A 15,559-nucleotide genomic window follows, 5' to 3' on the forward strand; every position below is an offset into this window, starting at 1 on the left:
CATGTGTGCTGTTTTCAGTTTCAATTACATAACACAGAGATACTGCAATTCCATGTCATGCAAAACTAAGCTTGTTAATATATTGGATTCTGAGAAAAAGAGATAAAAGAATACTAATTAATTTTTGCTTTTCTTTCTGTTATTGCAACATTAATAATAAACTAGTGAATCTGTAATTTTGTCATTTCTATGAAATGACTTGGGAAAATGACTTGTAGCTTAGCAGATACTACAGTAAACACAATGATAAAGCGATATATTCTTGATAATAGCTGCCTTGCAATTGGTATTACATAACTAGATTCTTCCGCCTCTCCCATACACAGAAAATACGCATACACACACTCGCCATAGCGATTCACTACGACAGCCTCTTGTGTCCGTAGCAACCAACCACCGGCTCAAGGATAAAGCTGTGTGTCATTCATACTTAGTATTGAGTTCAGGAGGTTCGTGTCAAGTTTTTATTGATAAGTTTTAATATTTCTAATGTAAGGTAAGGCAACTATTTTTTTAAAAAAATAATTTCTTTAGGATAAGCAGTAACTTACAATATAATTAACACATAGTACGTATATTCGTTATATGTATTTTAAATAGAATGGCTACAAAAAAAAAAAAAATGAATAATTTCGCAAATTTTAGTGACTCTTATTCAAATAAAGTTATCAGGAACAGAACCGAGCGGAGGGGAGTAGATGGGGCATATGCCTCTACACCGTGTTGGATAGAAATGCTAAAGAAAAAGAGTTTATTATTTTATTATTATTATTATTATTATTATTATTATTATTATTATTATTATTATTATTATTATTATTATTATTATATTCAGCAGTGTCACATTGATAAATAAGTTTATAATTTTTCTATCACTTCTAACGAAGAGAGAAAATTTATCTAGTACTGATTACTATTTAGAAGCAATAGAACATTAAATAAAATTTATTTCCTTACTTTGAGGAGATGAAAGATATAATCCTATGTTATCAACTTTTCGTACTAGGATGCCGAACAGCTTTCATTTATTCACTCCTTATATGTGGTATCAGAGACGGCTTTTGAGGGAAATCACATCACTAAATAACTTTATCACTACAAGGTAAGCAAGGAAAACATTATATAGCTTCAGAGTGTTGAATACAAGGACTAGTACAATAGATACGCTTTACTTAGCTAGTAACGATAAAATATGTATTATTATTATTATTATTATTATTATTATTATTATTATTATTATTATTATTATTATTATTATTATTATTATTATTATTATTATTATTATTATTATTATTATTATTATTTTATCAATGCGACTTCGTTCAAGGGCCTTCATTGTTTTGTGTACATGTTACAATGAGTATGAAAAACTTAGAAAGGCGTTTGATTTGGTTTATTCGATTTCCAGTGGGGACACACGGTCGGAAAGGTGTAACCGCTTTTTCAGGCCAGCTCCTGAGTGAAATTTTTCCTCATTCTTACTAGGCAAATGCAGGGATGGTACCTAACATAATGAATGGTCCCAGGTCGCTTCCTTACTTCCCTATTTGTTTCTTCTCCAATTCACTGGACAGTGTGATTGCTGAAGGACGTCATCCTTCATAAAAATGTAACATGGCCGTAGATGTCGTAAGCTCAGAAATCTAATTCCTTATCCCAATCCTAATGTAGTTCATGCAGTGTTGTTAATTTTTTGATCCCGTTTGTTGTCTTTTAGGTGCGGGGTTTTTCTTTCTTTCTTTCTTTGTTTCTAGATAGTTTGCTTGTTGTTGTTGTTGTTGGTATATAACTTGCAGTCGCACGCATGAAAAGCATTCCAAGTCACGGAATCTCGGAATTTGACGAAAAAAAAAAAACACTGTTATGAAATTTTAATTAGTATGGTAGTGCTATTAGATAATTATATGTTTCTTTAAAATGTTTTCTTTCTTGTTTTAATGGTTGTAGCCCCTAAGCCTTCTAATAGAGTAACTGATCAATCTGTATGATTTAGTCTTCATCCTGGAAATGGTTATGGGAGAATCCTTTTTGAGATTGTTTATTAAAGTACTTTAGCTTGAGTAGATGTATATTTTTGGCGATTGGTTTGAGGTTGGCAAATTTGTAGACTTTTCTTCCTTTTTCGTATTCCTGTTTCGCTGAATGTCTTCTTTGTATTAAGATACTACTTCTCGGCAGGCTTTAAGACTAGTAAAATTCTTTTTTAACCTCTTAAAAGTTCGAGTTGGAAGTGTTTCTTCTATGTTTCCCAATCTTGAGTTATTTTCTTTTAATTCTCGACGTTTTCTTCTATTTTTCAAATTGGCAATCAATTGTGTTTTTCTTCTAAAATTTCCAAATTAAAAATATTACTTTTCTGATTGATTGTCATCCTCCACATTAATTCACATATACATGTGGATTTTTAACATTAAAGTTTCCTTATTTATCCGTTCCGAAGAAATTTCTGTGATTAAGAGCAAACAGTTGACGATCGAACGAAGGGGATAAATAAAAGTGGACTTTACATACTTGTAGGACTATAATTTAGTCAGTAGGTGTCGGTATCTGTATTTAGAACGGACTAAGATTGAAAGGTACCACACATGTCAATAATATTAGGTACCACCCTGCCATTTCCTTTGTAAAACTGAAAGAAAAACAAAGGAAAACCATCTAAGAGCGTGTCATACTTGTAATAGCGTAATATTGAAACATTCTTCTTATGCAATGTTTCTTATCCAATGTCTTTATGTATGTTGTGGGGTGGGATAACAATACATAAATATTGATCGAATTATGAGTTTCTAGATTCTTTTAGTTTAAGATCTATATATTTCTTGTTATTTGCCTGATTTTCAACATGGCAATACTAGCTTTTCTGGACCTTTTTGATATGTTTTAAGTTTAGACTGTTTTCTGAAGTTACTCCCATATATTTTGTATATATCCATGTGAAAAGACATGCTTATCGTAGGTAATGATACTTTATCAAGGTCACTAGGATTTCCTTCTATAATATCACTTATCAATTCGGATCTTTTGTCATTTAGCCTAATCCTCGTTCGCTTAACTGATTACCTGAGTCAGTTATGAAAAGTAAATGATGAGATTTATATCCATCATTTTACGCGAAATAATGATATTTGTTTTGTCTACTCCTATTTTGCCTGAAATGGCAGACAATAAAAGAATCTTGGAAATTGTCAAAAATTAGAATCTTGTCAAAATTACATTTTTTTTTATTTTTTTTTCGAAACTGAACTTTTAATTACTCTTTCAAGCAATCAGATGCAAGCAATTACATATTATATTGCCCCCTATTATGTCTCCAAAGTTCTACCGACTGTAAAAACAACGATGATTTGAAAAAGGAAATTTCAGATAAAAACGTTCTTTTCCTATCAGGGAAAAAAATCATTATTCAATAAAGCAGGGTCGTTTCCCTTGAAGAAAGCCAATTTTACGTTTTTTCTTTATACCGATTTTACCCATCTTCGAAAAACATGTTTGAAACAAAAGAGTTATTTTTCTCTTTTAGGGAATAATCATTATTCAATAAAGCATAGTAGTTTCCCTTTAAGAAAACGAATCTTACGTAATTTTTGTAAATTTTACTCATCTTCGAGAAACAAGTTTGAGACAAAAGAGTTTTTTTTTTTTATTTCAAGGGAAAATCATTACTCAATAAAGCATGGTAGTTTCCCTTGAAGGAAACGAATTTTACATATTTTGTTTTTTACCGATCGAAGTAAATAACTTTTTTTCTGCAGAATCAGAATCTACAATGAGAAAATGAGACTTTCCATTTGAAATATCGAAGTATGGGCCAGCGGGGAGAACTACTAGTAACCAGAGGCGGATTTGGAAGATAAAAACTGGGGGAGGTAACCAGAACCCAGACTCATGATAGGTAGCTGATATCATGAGTTTACTATAAACTTTCAAAAATATATAAATAGTACCTTCAACTAATTTTGCCACTCAAAAACTTGGGGGAGCTAGACCCCCGGCCTAGATCATCCTCTGGTAGTAACTCTTTCGGTATTAAAAGGTCCTCACGTATTCAGTTTTTATTTGTACGATAAGCATTTCTCGAGATACTTCGATTGACACGAGCTCCTTTGTTGCTAAGCGGTTAGCATACGCGCCTTTGGTGTGGGAGACCCGGATTCGATTCCCGGCGGGAGCTCATGTGGTTCGGATTCCATGTTAATCAGTAAGTCCACGTCTCATATAGCCTCTTCTGAACGGGACGTTAAACTCTAAATTAATTCAACTCGCTTTTAAGGTTAAGTGAATCATCTTGTACGTCAGCGATGTGAAGCTTTAATTTTTTTCTTATTTTATTACTGTTATTATTATTATTATTATTATTATTATTATTATTATTATTATTATTATTATTATTATTACTATTCAGTCTTTATATGAGAACTACATAGACGTAATGAACATGAGCCCTCTCAAGGGAATCAAAATCCTTGCAATTTCACAGTAGGTAAAGTATTGAATTTCAAGTCTTAATCAACATTATCTTTTTCTTTGAAGGAAGACTTGGCAACTCTGTGCATTAGCAACAACTCTTAATATTTACGCATGTCTCCAAAAGTCAATTAACACCACTTAACTGAAGAGCACTTCACACGTTCTTGAAGAAGAAAATCAGTTCTCGATTGCGTAATTTGGAGTCTCATTCTTCTTCTTCTTCTTCTACTACTTCTTCAGTTTTATTTGTTGTTAGTTCATTGACTATTTTGATAAGCTTGAAAAATAAACGATATTTTAGAAGTCAAATTTGATCAGCATGAAAGAGAAACACTTCAGTATTTTGTCTGTTTCTGAGTTTCGAACGATCTATATTTTATTTTTTATTCATTACAAAGAAGTATTGATTTTTGTTTAAGTTCTACACCATGGCTATCTACAAAAGTAAAACAAAATCATTAATACCTATACTAAGTATGTCTAAATAAATATGCACATAATATTAGTGGTAAACTTATTTATATACACAGTGCGGCAATAAAGTTCTCGAACTGACTTCATAAAGTGAACGATATCTACAGGAAAGTGATGCCCTTCAGATTTTCAGATTGCTTCTTCACGGTCGTCTTGATGGCCTCCACGTTTTCAAATGTTACCCTTGACGTGGAATTTCAACTACTTTGGGAACAGAAAGTAGTTCTCTGGAGTTAAATCTGGCGAGTATGATGACAGTGTATGATAGTGAACCGGCTTTTGGCCAAACACGGTCTGACAATATTACAGTTATGTGAGAAAGTATTATTGCTGAGAAGATCCCAATCGCCGGTGCTGATTACTTGTGGCTTGACTCGATCTATTAGCTAGAGAAGTCGTTACATGACTTAGATAGAAGCTGGTTGGATAGGACCTGACGTCCTAGAACAAATTCGTAACTAATTTGACTCTTGGCATTAATTTTTGACTTTTGGCAGCGAACCTTAATTTCTCCTGAATTCCTTAAAATGATCACGCCGATAACTATCGTGAATAAATCTGTGCAACTTAACTCCCTTCCTCTTCTGTTTAATTTTCAAAGTGTGTGGTAAACTGGAACGCATAGCTTCCTCTTCTCCAAATCTTCGTTGATGATAACCTAATAGTCTCCTTATTGATCCCACTGATACTGATTTCCCGGAGGCTCAGATAACTGTTGTCAGCAAGAAGATTTCTCACGGAATCCACATTTCTGCATCTTTTCGTTTGACTGAATGTCCCGTCCCTTCGTTCTCCACAGATATCTGGGCTGGTTTTACGTGCAGTCTTTGGTGTCGCATTGTGTATATAATGAAATAATTTCTTCACTACAATCATCTATGTTTAGCTACTCTGTTGTTTAATCTAACTCATCTTTGCTTTCTTTCAGATGCAGAGATACTCAAAATGGGTTTCATTGCTGTTTTTCCTATGGACACTCAGTTTTTGTCCCAGAGATGTGTATTCTGCGAGAATTCTTGCCCTGTTTCCAATGCCATCAGCCAGTCACAATGTGGTTTTCCAGGCTTTAACGAAAGAACTAGCATCTCGTGGACATGAACTAGTGGTCGCCACAAGCCATCCACAAAAGAAACCAATACCAAATTATAAAGACATAAGTTTAGCTTTTGCTTATGAGCAACTCTTCAAGGCAATTGATATTGAGGCCTTGAGAGAACAAAGCGTTTTTCAGGTGCCATTTATTATGTGGAACATGGGGAATGCGTTTTGTGATATTTTGTTAAGTTCAGATGGCATACAGGAACTGATACACTCAAAACAACATTTTGATCTCATAATTATTGAAGTATTTTTCAACGAGTGTTTTCTCGGATTTGTTCATAAATTCCGTGCTCCAGTGATAGCAATAAGTTCTCTCCCACCACCACCTTGGGGGCACAGTCTTGTTGGAAATCCAAACACTTATTCTGTTAGTCCCAACTTCTTTCTACCCGTCTCCAGCCGGATGTCTTTCACCGAAAGATTTCTTAATGCTGTTTATACTTTCGGGACTGATATTATTAGATCGTTCTATTTTATACCTGAACAAAATAGACTTGCTAAGAAATATTTTGGTGACTCTTTACCACCATTAGAAGAGATAGAAAGAAACACAAGTTTAGTGTTGTACAACGGGCATTTTTCCATACATGGAGCTCGAGCTAATGTGCCAAATATGATTGAAGTTGGTGGAATGCATGTGAAACCAGCTAAGAAACTACCTCAGGTAAGCAAATATACTAGATTCGTTCGTTTTATCAGTTGAAATGCCCATTCTTTTCTGACAGGCTTACTGGCACCTATTAAATGCTTATGATTCGAATACATACAATGGAGAAAGCGAAGAATATATGTTTAATATTTTTCTTTAGTTTTACAGTGCTAAGTTTTTTGTGTTAGTCTCAAATCTTGCAGCTTTAATTTCACGCACTTCCACACTAACTAGAGCTCTAAAATGATAAACACATAGAAGGTGAGCTGAATTGAAGAATTGGGGCTAAGACGATTTCATTGGACACGATTGATTATAGTGAACAAACCATTTAAATTGTCTAATATGTATCTGTCTTTGCTGCTTAAAAGGTGTTAAGTCCAAATATCATAAATCATAGTTATTTGACGAAGATTGGACTTGAAAATTTTCTGCTTGTGTAAAGTCTTAAAAAACAATGTTTATTAAGTGCCTTACACTGCTGACGAAGTGTTAAGTGTTTTAAATGTCTGAATAAATTGTTCTACACAAAGTATTATAAAAAGGTATTTAAGTTCAAACGCTTAGAACATTTTGGACTTAACACATTTTACGCAGCAAACACAGATATATATACAGGGTGCTTCAAAACAACATTGACAACGTTTGGAATGTGATTTCTGAACCCAAGGTAAGATAAAATGTATAGACCAACCTGGGTGCACAAATGCTTCCGTACAGGGTTATAGGCTGCCGAAAACATGAAAAATGAACTTTAAAGGTCCATAGCTCGAAAACTATGGGTCCTATCGTAGTCGGATCAAGATTTCACTTAGGAACTAGTATGTGCTCTATCCAAATATCCAAGTTTCACATTTCTGAGGTACTTCCGAAACAATACTTACTTGCGACCCAAGTCGTATTGACTGGTGAAACTTGAACCATAGATAGAAAGTAATATTGCATTATGATACAGGAAACAACAGGAAGAAACATGTGATTAGAAGAAAAAATGACACTTTTATACAGAAACAACAACTTACACTGGAGTCACTGGTACTCGTGATGGCCCCCTTATGTTACAGAAGGAGTGAAATGGTCGTTAGAAGAGTGTGTGGTCACCATGTGCAGCAATCCATGCTCGGAAACGTGCTGCTTTGCTGTTCAAAAGATTGGTAGTGAGTTCTGTTTTACACCAGCGCTGTTGATAACTGCTGGATGGTTTTTCGGGAATCTGGACGTTTTCAAAACATCTTCCTATACCATCCCACATGTGCTCGATTTGATTAAAGTCGGGTGAACGGGTAGGTCAGTCAAGAGTTTCGCCACCTGCTCTCTTCGATGCGATCGCACTTTATTTATCACATATAAGGATGAAGCCGGGGCTGAATGAAGTCTGAAAAGAGACACACGAGGAAGCCGTACAGTGTTACAATAACGTTCACAGATGAATGCACGGCATTGAAAAATTTAGAGGTGGTATGCCTATGTAATATTATGCTACTAAAACGATCATGTTCGACAATGCTTCTGGGCTCAGTAGGGTTTCCCATCCTTCGAAAGATGAATGTACGTCCAGAATCACTACTTAGACTGAATATAAGAAAGGGAAATGATTCCACTCCTTTTCGAACAAGTCCTTATGTTCTTGGCACCACCTAAACAATGCCACTGATGTGCGGGTGTGAACGGATCGCAACATAATGGCAGTCGGGAAAACAGACAAGCCCCATGCAATCAAGGTGCATTGCAAAGCGTAAGATTGGGTGACTTTCAGTCCAGTTAAATGTGTTTGGAATTGCACCCGTTGTTTGATAACGGCTCCTTCTTACCTATTCCGCGATGTGCGGTCGTCCGCTGCTGTAGTTGATGTGGTTGACTACAACCTCTCCTTCGCACAGCACTGCCTGTGGTTCGGAATGCTTCCCATACAAGTAAAACAATTCTGTGGGCAATGCCCAATTCCTGGGCTACACTCGTCACACTTCGCCCTTCTTTCAGTTTCCCAACGATTCTCCGCCTGAAGTCATCCAAATATTGTCTGCAGGCCACGTTGTTGTGAATAACACAACCACAATGCATCATAATATCTTTCTGATTGACACAACACACACTTCCTCGCGTCTTTCCTTCAAGTTCTTCGTGTTGGAGGAGCAGACTCACCCTACGTTACGATCACGGTGATGTCACACTTGGCAATGTCTTGTTCTACGTGTACATGTAGGAGACCTCTGGCAACATGCTGTCCGGCACTCATTCATTTCTATCGACTACGGAACATTTTATGTTATCTAATCTATCCCGTCCTTAAGTTTTGTATACCAACATAGTATTGTTATTACATATGTAGCGTATATATACGTATATACAAGATGTCTCAAACGTCACCTGACATAAGGTAACTCTATTATGATCAGTTACAACAAAATAAGAGGGGAAACTGTTTCCAGACATGACGTTTTCAATCTAAAGTAAAGATTTTTTTTTAAAATCGGACGAGTCGTCTGGACTGTACATTTTATGCGCCCAATATTAAATGAAAATGCAACGTTGCCATTTACCTGGACCCATAACATAAGTGAATGAAGTTACTGTGTTTTACGCTAACGTAAAATGTGGAGGGAATAAACGAAAGTAAATACTAATTAAATTGCGATAAGGAGATATCAATAATTCTGTAGTTTTCTCTTCCTTTTTTCAAAACTCAGACATGCACATCTTATTATTGTTAGGATCAAGAGGCCCAGGACAAGGCTTCTTGGGAAGCAAATCAAATGTTACGGGAACATAAAGCGTTCTCATAACAATATAATTAGCTTTCAGAAATGACGGAAAAGGTCCAAAGTAACCATCTGTGATTAGGAATACACACACCTCAGAGAAAAGATATTAACTACTAAATCTATCATCCCCTTTAGTCAGTTCGACACTCATTTTATACGTTTGTAAAAGAGAAATAACTGTATCAGTTTATAGATTTAATTTTGATTTGCAATATAGATTTAAGTTAACATGCATTACGTAATTTTTAAAATTATTTATTATGTAATATATTTTAGGGTGGTGGAAATAAAATCTGTTGGGCTAGCAGAATTTAATGTAAGTTTCTGTTGTATCCATAATTATGTCCGGAATAACTTCAGTGTAGTTGATTGCCGAATTACATTAAAGTGGCAATTAGGATGCGGTTGCTAGTTAACAATTTTTTTTTTTTTTCAGGATCTTCAAACATTTTTGGATGGAGCAAAAGACGGTGCTATTTATTTTAGCCTCGGAACTAATTTAAGAAGTGATCAACTAAGGGAGGACAAAAGAAAAGCTTTTCTGGAAGCATTTTCAGAAATTCCTCAAAGAGTCCTCTGGAAGTTTGAATCAGAGGTGCTTCCTGGTCAACCGAAGAATGTAAAAATCAGCAAATGGTTGCCTCAACAGGATGTTCTTGGTACGTTTTTCTCTTTAAAATAGGCAATTAGATATGATTACAATTGAGATAGGAAGTTCTTTTAATTCATACCATTCATTTGTAAAAATCTAAATGTTCAATTTTGGTCTATAATGAATTGTGTAAGATCTTCATCTCTGTCCAACGTTTTCCAAAATTCAACTTCTAAGGTAGAATTTGAAGATCATTTACCTAGAGTAGCAAAGTGGAACCGCTAAGCTAATGAGTAATGGAAAGGTGACCAATTTATTTCCCTTATTGTTAGAAAGGATATACGAACACTTAAGATTATTAATCTGGAAAACAAAAAATAACACTTGGTGGAGAACAGCGTCCATTTATTTGCAGATTTTACCAGAGAAGTTATCACTATCTGAATACCACTCATTCTAGCTTTGGAACTTATTGTATAAATAAAAGACAATTTCTGATTAAAGCGTATACCGGTACGGTAGAGTTGTATATAGAACTAAATGCAAAGAATGTGCTGTGGGTTATATAGGGGAAACAAGGAAAAGGTTGGAAGAAAGGATTAAACAACATAAGGACGACGTTAGATTGAAGAGGGATAGTAACGCAATATATAAACATGTGAGGAAGACAGGAAATGAAATTGACTGGGAAGGTGTACAGAGTCTGGAAACAGAGAGAAGAACATTGTAAGAAAATGGAAAGAAGCAGCATGGATACGAAAGGAAGAGAGCAAGGAATTTATGAACTGGAATAGTGGACTAAACATATATAATGTATAGAGAAAGATATTGGATAAAGCAGAGAATGGAAAAGTAACACAGGTTTATAAAATAGCAGAAAGCCAATGAAAAGTTAAGATTCTCAAAAGTTAAAGTTCTTCGTTTGAATAACACAGGTGTGGCAATTAAAAGTTGAAAATATGTATTAATTAAAAATTGTTACAAATGAAAGGACGAATCTTATTGGTTCCTCCATATAACCTCCTCCCATTTTCTTAGATATTTAAGCAGTAGTCTTAGAAATTGTATTTCATAATGTGTCTGATAAAGGCAAAGATATTTTACCGAAACTGAAACGCTATTATTTATTAGCTTTGGTCAGAAATTGTCTTTTACTTTATAGAAATTACTAATATTACTTTAGTAGTATATAAATAAATAATATAAAACGTGTGTGGTATGCAGCTGTAAAATAAACAATACTGAAGAAATATTAAAAAAAAAAAATGATGGACGTGTATGATGCAACCCTTCGAAAGCAAAGGATTATACAATATTTAATTTCTCTCTCTTTGCATATGTTTCTTATATTCAAGTGTGCGAGATATAATATGATAATTAAAAACATAGGCGGAGCTAGGATTTGTCTGCCGAGGGGCAGACCTTTTGGTCGGTCTCGGAGGTCTTTTTAGGTAGCCATCTTATAGGTGGCATTTTTATTTTTTGGCAAAAAGTTGGGGGCAATGCCCCTCATAACTCCGCCCATTATTAAAAATGAAGAGTAATGTTTAACTAAGTTATCAATACAGGCGCGAAACTCATCTCTAGACGTATAAACATAGTTAAAAAGTGCAATCCTACTTCAATAGTAGTTTTTAATGATCAATTAGCACACGTTGGTGTAGTTATGATTTTCACACTCGTTTTCATTAACGCGCATATCCAACATCTCTAACGTGTTTTATCCTACGGAAATCCCCCTGCCTAGCCCACCAGCTTCGTCCTGCCCTGAATTGATAGACATCTTATAGTGACCAGTTAGCACATGTTGGTGCGTGGCTTCCACATCTGTAGCCGTATGGAATTTGTGTGTAGCATTCTAACAAGCATGAGAAACAGTTTTATTTTTTATTTGTGGTTTCTGACGAATTTCGCTAAGAAACACTAGGTGTGCAGCCTTCCTAAAGTCAACTTGCACAGAAAAGTGCAACGTAGCCCATAAAATACGATTGTTGGAAGAACATGCTGGAGAATTTAATCTTGCCAAGTACGTGCCAACCAGTTGCACTTTAGTTCCTAGTTTCATTATAGTTTATTTACGTTACGGAACAAAGAAAGTCAAATAGTCACCACATTGTATAACATGAAGCTTCAATGATACTAGGTATAGAAGTAGACCAAAATACACCTCTATATTTTCGCATCCCTAACCAGAAGTAGCCCTCGTGTCTTTGCATATTATATAGAGACCAAATTATGAGTTTTGAAACGCACAAGAAATTACAATATAAGCGCGATGTCAGTACATGAATTTTCATTGTGCTAATTGCACACAATTTCCCTAACCTATATTTATTTATTTACTTCGACACAAAACTCTATTTTAAACTATTCTATATCAAATATATCTATCTCGTTTTTTCAGGAATTTTGAGAACTCGACTAAAGAATATGACTAGGATTTAAAAGCTGTAAAGTAATCAATTCTTTCGCCACTTTAAACAAGCACGTATCTGTTGTGATTTCTCTGTCATATCTCAGAGTGAAAGTTTCTTAAACACTGCACTTATGAGCAAATCTTGATTTATTTTATGATCATACAAATCAATTGTGGAATTGAATGTTAATTTAAAAAAAAATATAGCACATAAACAGCAGAACAATTATTAAATGTATTATCAGAACCTTCCAGTGATGAGGCCTTTCCAATGACTGATTTAAGTATCAAACGTGTTTGAATCCACCAAATGTGGAATGATCTCGGCGAAGTGCTCAATTGTGTTATATCATATACTTATATGTGCTTGAATTACTTCTCAACAATGCAAGGTGAACTCGCACTGTGTTAGTTACTTAGTTACTTACTCACGTCATTACGTAGTTACTTTGATCCCTTACTGCTCAAAAATAGAAAACGCGCTTTGTTGTGTGTTATGGTATACTAAAGGGATTAACTATTCCCAAAATTTCAGATTTTCTATCCAGGTTCATTCTAGATATTGGACAGTGAAATTTGCTAAATTGGCATAATTCCCCAACTTTACGATTTTTTTCAGGTCTTTCGGAGCAGCTACAGGTCTGTAAATTTTTGTCCCCGGACTACATGCACACACAAATTCAGACCTCTACGTCAGTTGTTTCCTCTTCCCAAACGTATTTTCAATGTCCAAAAATGTTTCTACTGCAGACACTGATTTCACCCCCTTCAAATAACTTTAGGCAAAAATGTTAAGAGATCAAAGTTTTAGCTCTGCACGAGTTGGAGACGTCCAGCAATTTTCAATTTGTTAGGACAAATACATGATGAGATATTCAAATCAACGTAAACGCCTAAAATCGAAAAACCGCAAAATGGCGCCAGTCCCTGTGTTGCCATGGGATGTAAGAAATAATTAATTGTGGTTTTGAAGTACCCTGATATAGGATAAACATTAATGAAAAAAAAAAAAAATATTTTTTGGATGTGGTCGAGCGGCACATGCTTGACCACTTAAAATGGATTGACTCTATAGCTTAACATCTGGTCTTTATATTTCACATAACTGCTATTCGATTTCTGACGCCGACAGCTTCTTAGTGTGAAGGAACCTGATTACCGAGTGCACCTCGCAGTCAATATATATATACACTACAGTTCTCTGACTACTGACTCCACACAACTGCACTTGCGCCAGATTATGACTGCGTATTCCTTCTCTACTACTACGCAAGCTTATTCCGCTCTGACCACTCTCTAAATCTTGGGGCACTTTCGGAACTTACTTTTCTGAATGCGCATCGTATTTATTTCTGTATACAGATATTCCTGCTATAAGGCACTTTTTTAAAAGTCAAAAAATCAGAAATAGAGATAGTTCCAATACTCGATATCACTTTAAGCTTTTCTAAGTAGTTTTCTATCTTTCTTGCTGATAAGCGTAACAAGTCAAATTGAATTTGTCATAGGTAAAGAAACAATTGTTCATAACATCCTACTGCAAGAACTATGATTGTTCTTAATCTGGTGGATACAAGTCACACATCTACGTCATACTTGGAACAGTGTATTGTCTCTTCATGGAACAGATCCGATTTGTTAGTTTTCCATTCTTACGGAAAAGTTTTAGGATATTTCAGAAAGATATTAGTTACAACTAACATAGGTTTCAACATTTTTTTTTTAAATCAGTTGCCAAATTGAACTGAAGGCAAGCACGGGACCTGGGTCATTTGGATAAATATAACACAAATTTGGAACGGAAAATATTTGAATGTTATTACCGCTAATAGTGATTTCACAACGACGGAAAGGAAATATAGAGGGGGGAAACTTGTACCTCGAAAATGCTTGTAATATACATTGATCACAATCGATGTTATAGCTCGATGGGTAAATTACGTTGTTTGAGGGGGATATTTCCCTCAAACCACCGCCTAAAATCATAGCTGATTACCAGTTTCACCTAGGGTGCGAAACCATAACAGTCTTAATGGAGGAAGGGGGAAACAGGATTGTAAAAAAATCTTCGTACTGGATTAATTCGAAATATGAGTGTTTACATATTTGAACACTCATAAATCATTAAACTGATAAGATTAGGGATACCATTAACCAATAGTTCATCCATTAACTACATGTGAAATGCGTACATCTTAGTTCTTCATAAATTACTGTAATTTCTTTCAAACTTCTGATAATGGTGTCACTCAAAAAATATGAAGTCGGGGAAATTATCTCTCATCCTTCCAGGATTTCGCATTCTCTTTTCACCTCTTATAAACACTATTCCAAACTACTAACACTATCACCACTACTACCCAAATACACACATTGTAGTAAACCCTAAAGAAATCATTTTTGACTATACACCACTATATTAGTATTAAGGTTATGCTATTGGGCTTTATAATAAGATTGCAATGTTAGTACATACGTACGTACGTTACTCCACACGATAACTCTTGGATGAAAGCAGACAACTAGAGCGATTATCTCAGTCAAGTTCATTAATTGAATCGATTTGTTAACATCATCACGGATAGCAGTGATTTTATCAGTGGCTATCCATATCCCATACATTGAAATATGTGTTGAAGTTAGAATTGTTTGAGATTAAAAGATTTTAGATTCAACCTCAAAATTATTGGTGAGGTTTAAACTTCAAATATGTAAGGTATGAGAGATTATGTAAACCCTAGAGTATTGTTGTCGTTTAAACCGGGGGCACGGTAGCTCAGTGGTAGAGCGCCTACCTTTGGTGCGTAGTTTCCCTGGTTCGATCCCGGTCAGGTACGCTTATAGTGGGTCCACCAATTTTTACATCATCATTCACTTGCCTTAATTATCCGGCCCAGTTAGCATTAACGGCATAATTGTGGTACGTAAAACTTAAAGATTTCATTTTATTGTTTAAACTGATACCAAGCAGATGTGCTTCCCAGAAGTTTTGGGGTTAAACCTAAAAAATTATGGGGTTAAAATTTCACACATTGTGGTATGAAAGGGTGTATTTAACCTAGAGTATTTAACCTAGAGTATCTAGAGTATACAGAAGC

The 15,559-nt window shown here is 35.0% G+C and overlaps 1 protein-coding gene across 1 annotated transcript in view; it reads left to right on the forward strand.

Annotated features, from left to right (window-relative positions):
• Positions 1 to 315: 315 nt before the first annotated feature.
• The window catches only part of LOC145665201 (uncharacterized), a 160,112-nt gene continuing 144,868 nt past the window's right edge, over positions 316 to 15,559 (forward strand). The window contains exons 1-3 of the mRNA XM_081732486.1: positions 316 to 496; positions 5,870 to 6,706; positions 9,890 to 10,112. Coding sequence (XP_081588612.1) covers positions 5,870 to 6,706; positions 9,890 to 10,112 — 1,060 coding nt within the window. The 5' untranslated portion in view covers positions 316 to 496. The remainder of the gene's footprint in view (positions 497 to 5,869; positions 6,707 to 9,889; positions 10,113 to 15,559) is intronic.

Source organism: Thermobia domestica, chromosome 11 (assembly GCF_964235325.1).
Source record: "Thermobia domestica chromosome 11, izTheDome1.hap1.1, whole genome shotgun sequence".
NCBI lineage: Eukaryota > Metazoa > Arthropoda > Insecta > Zygentoma > Lepismatidae > Thermobia > Thermobia domestica.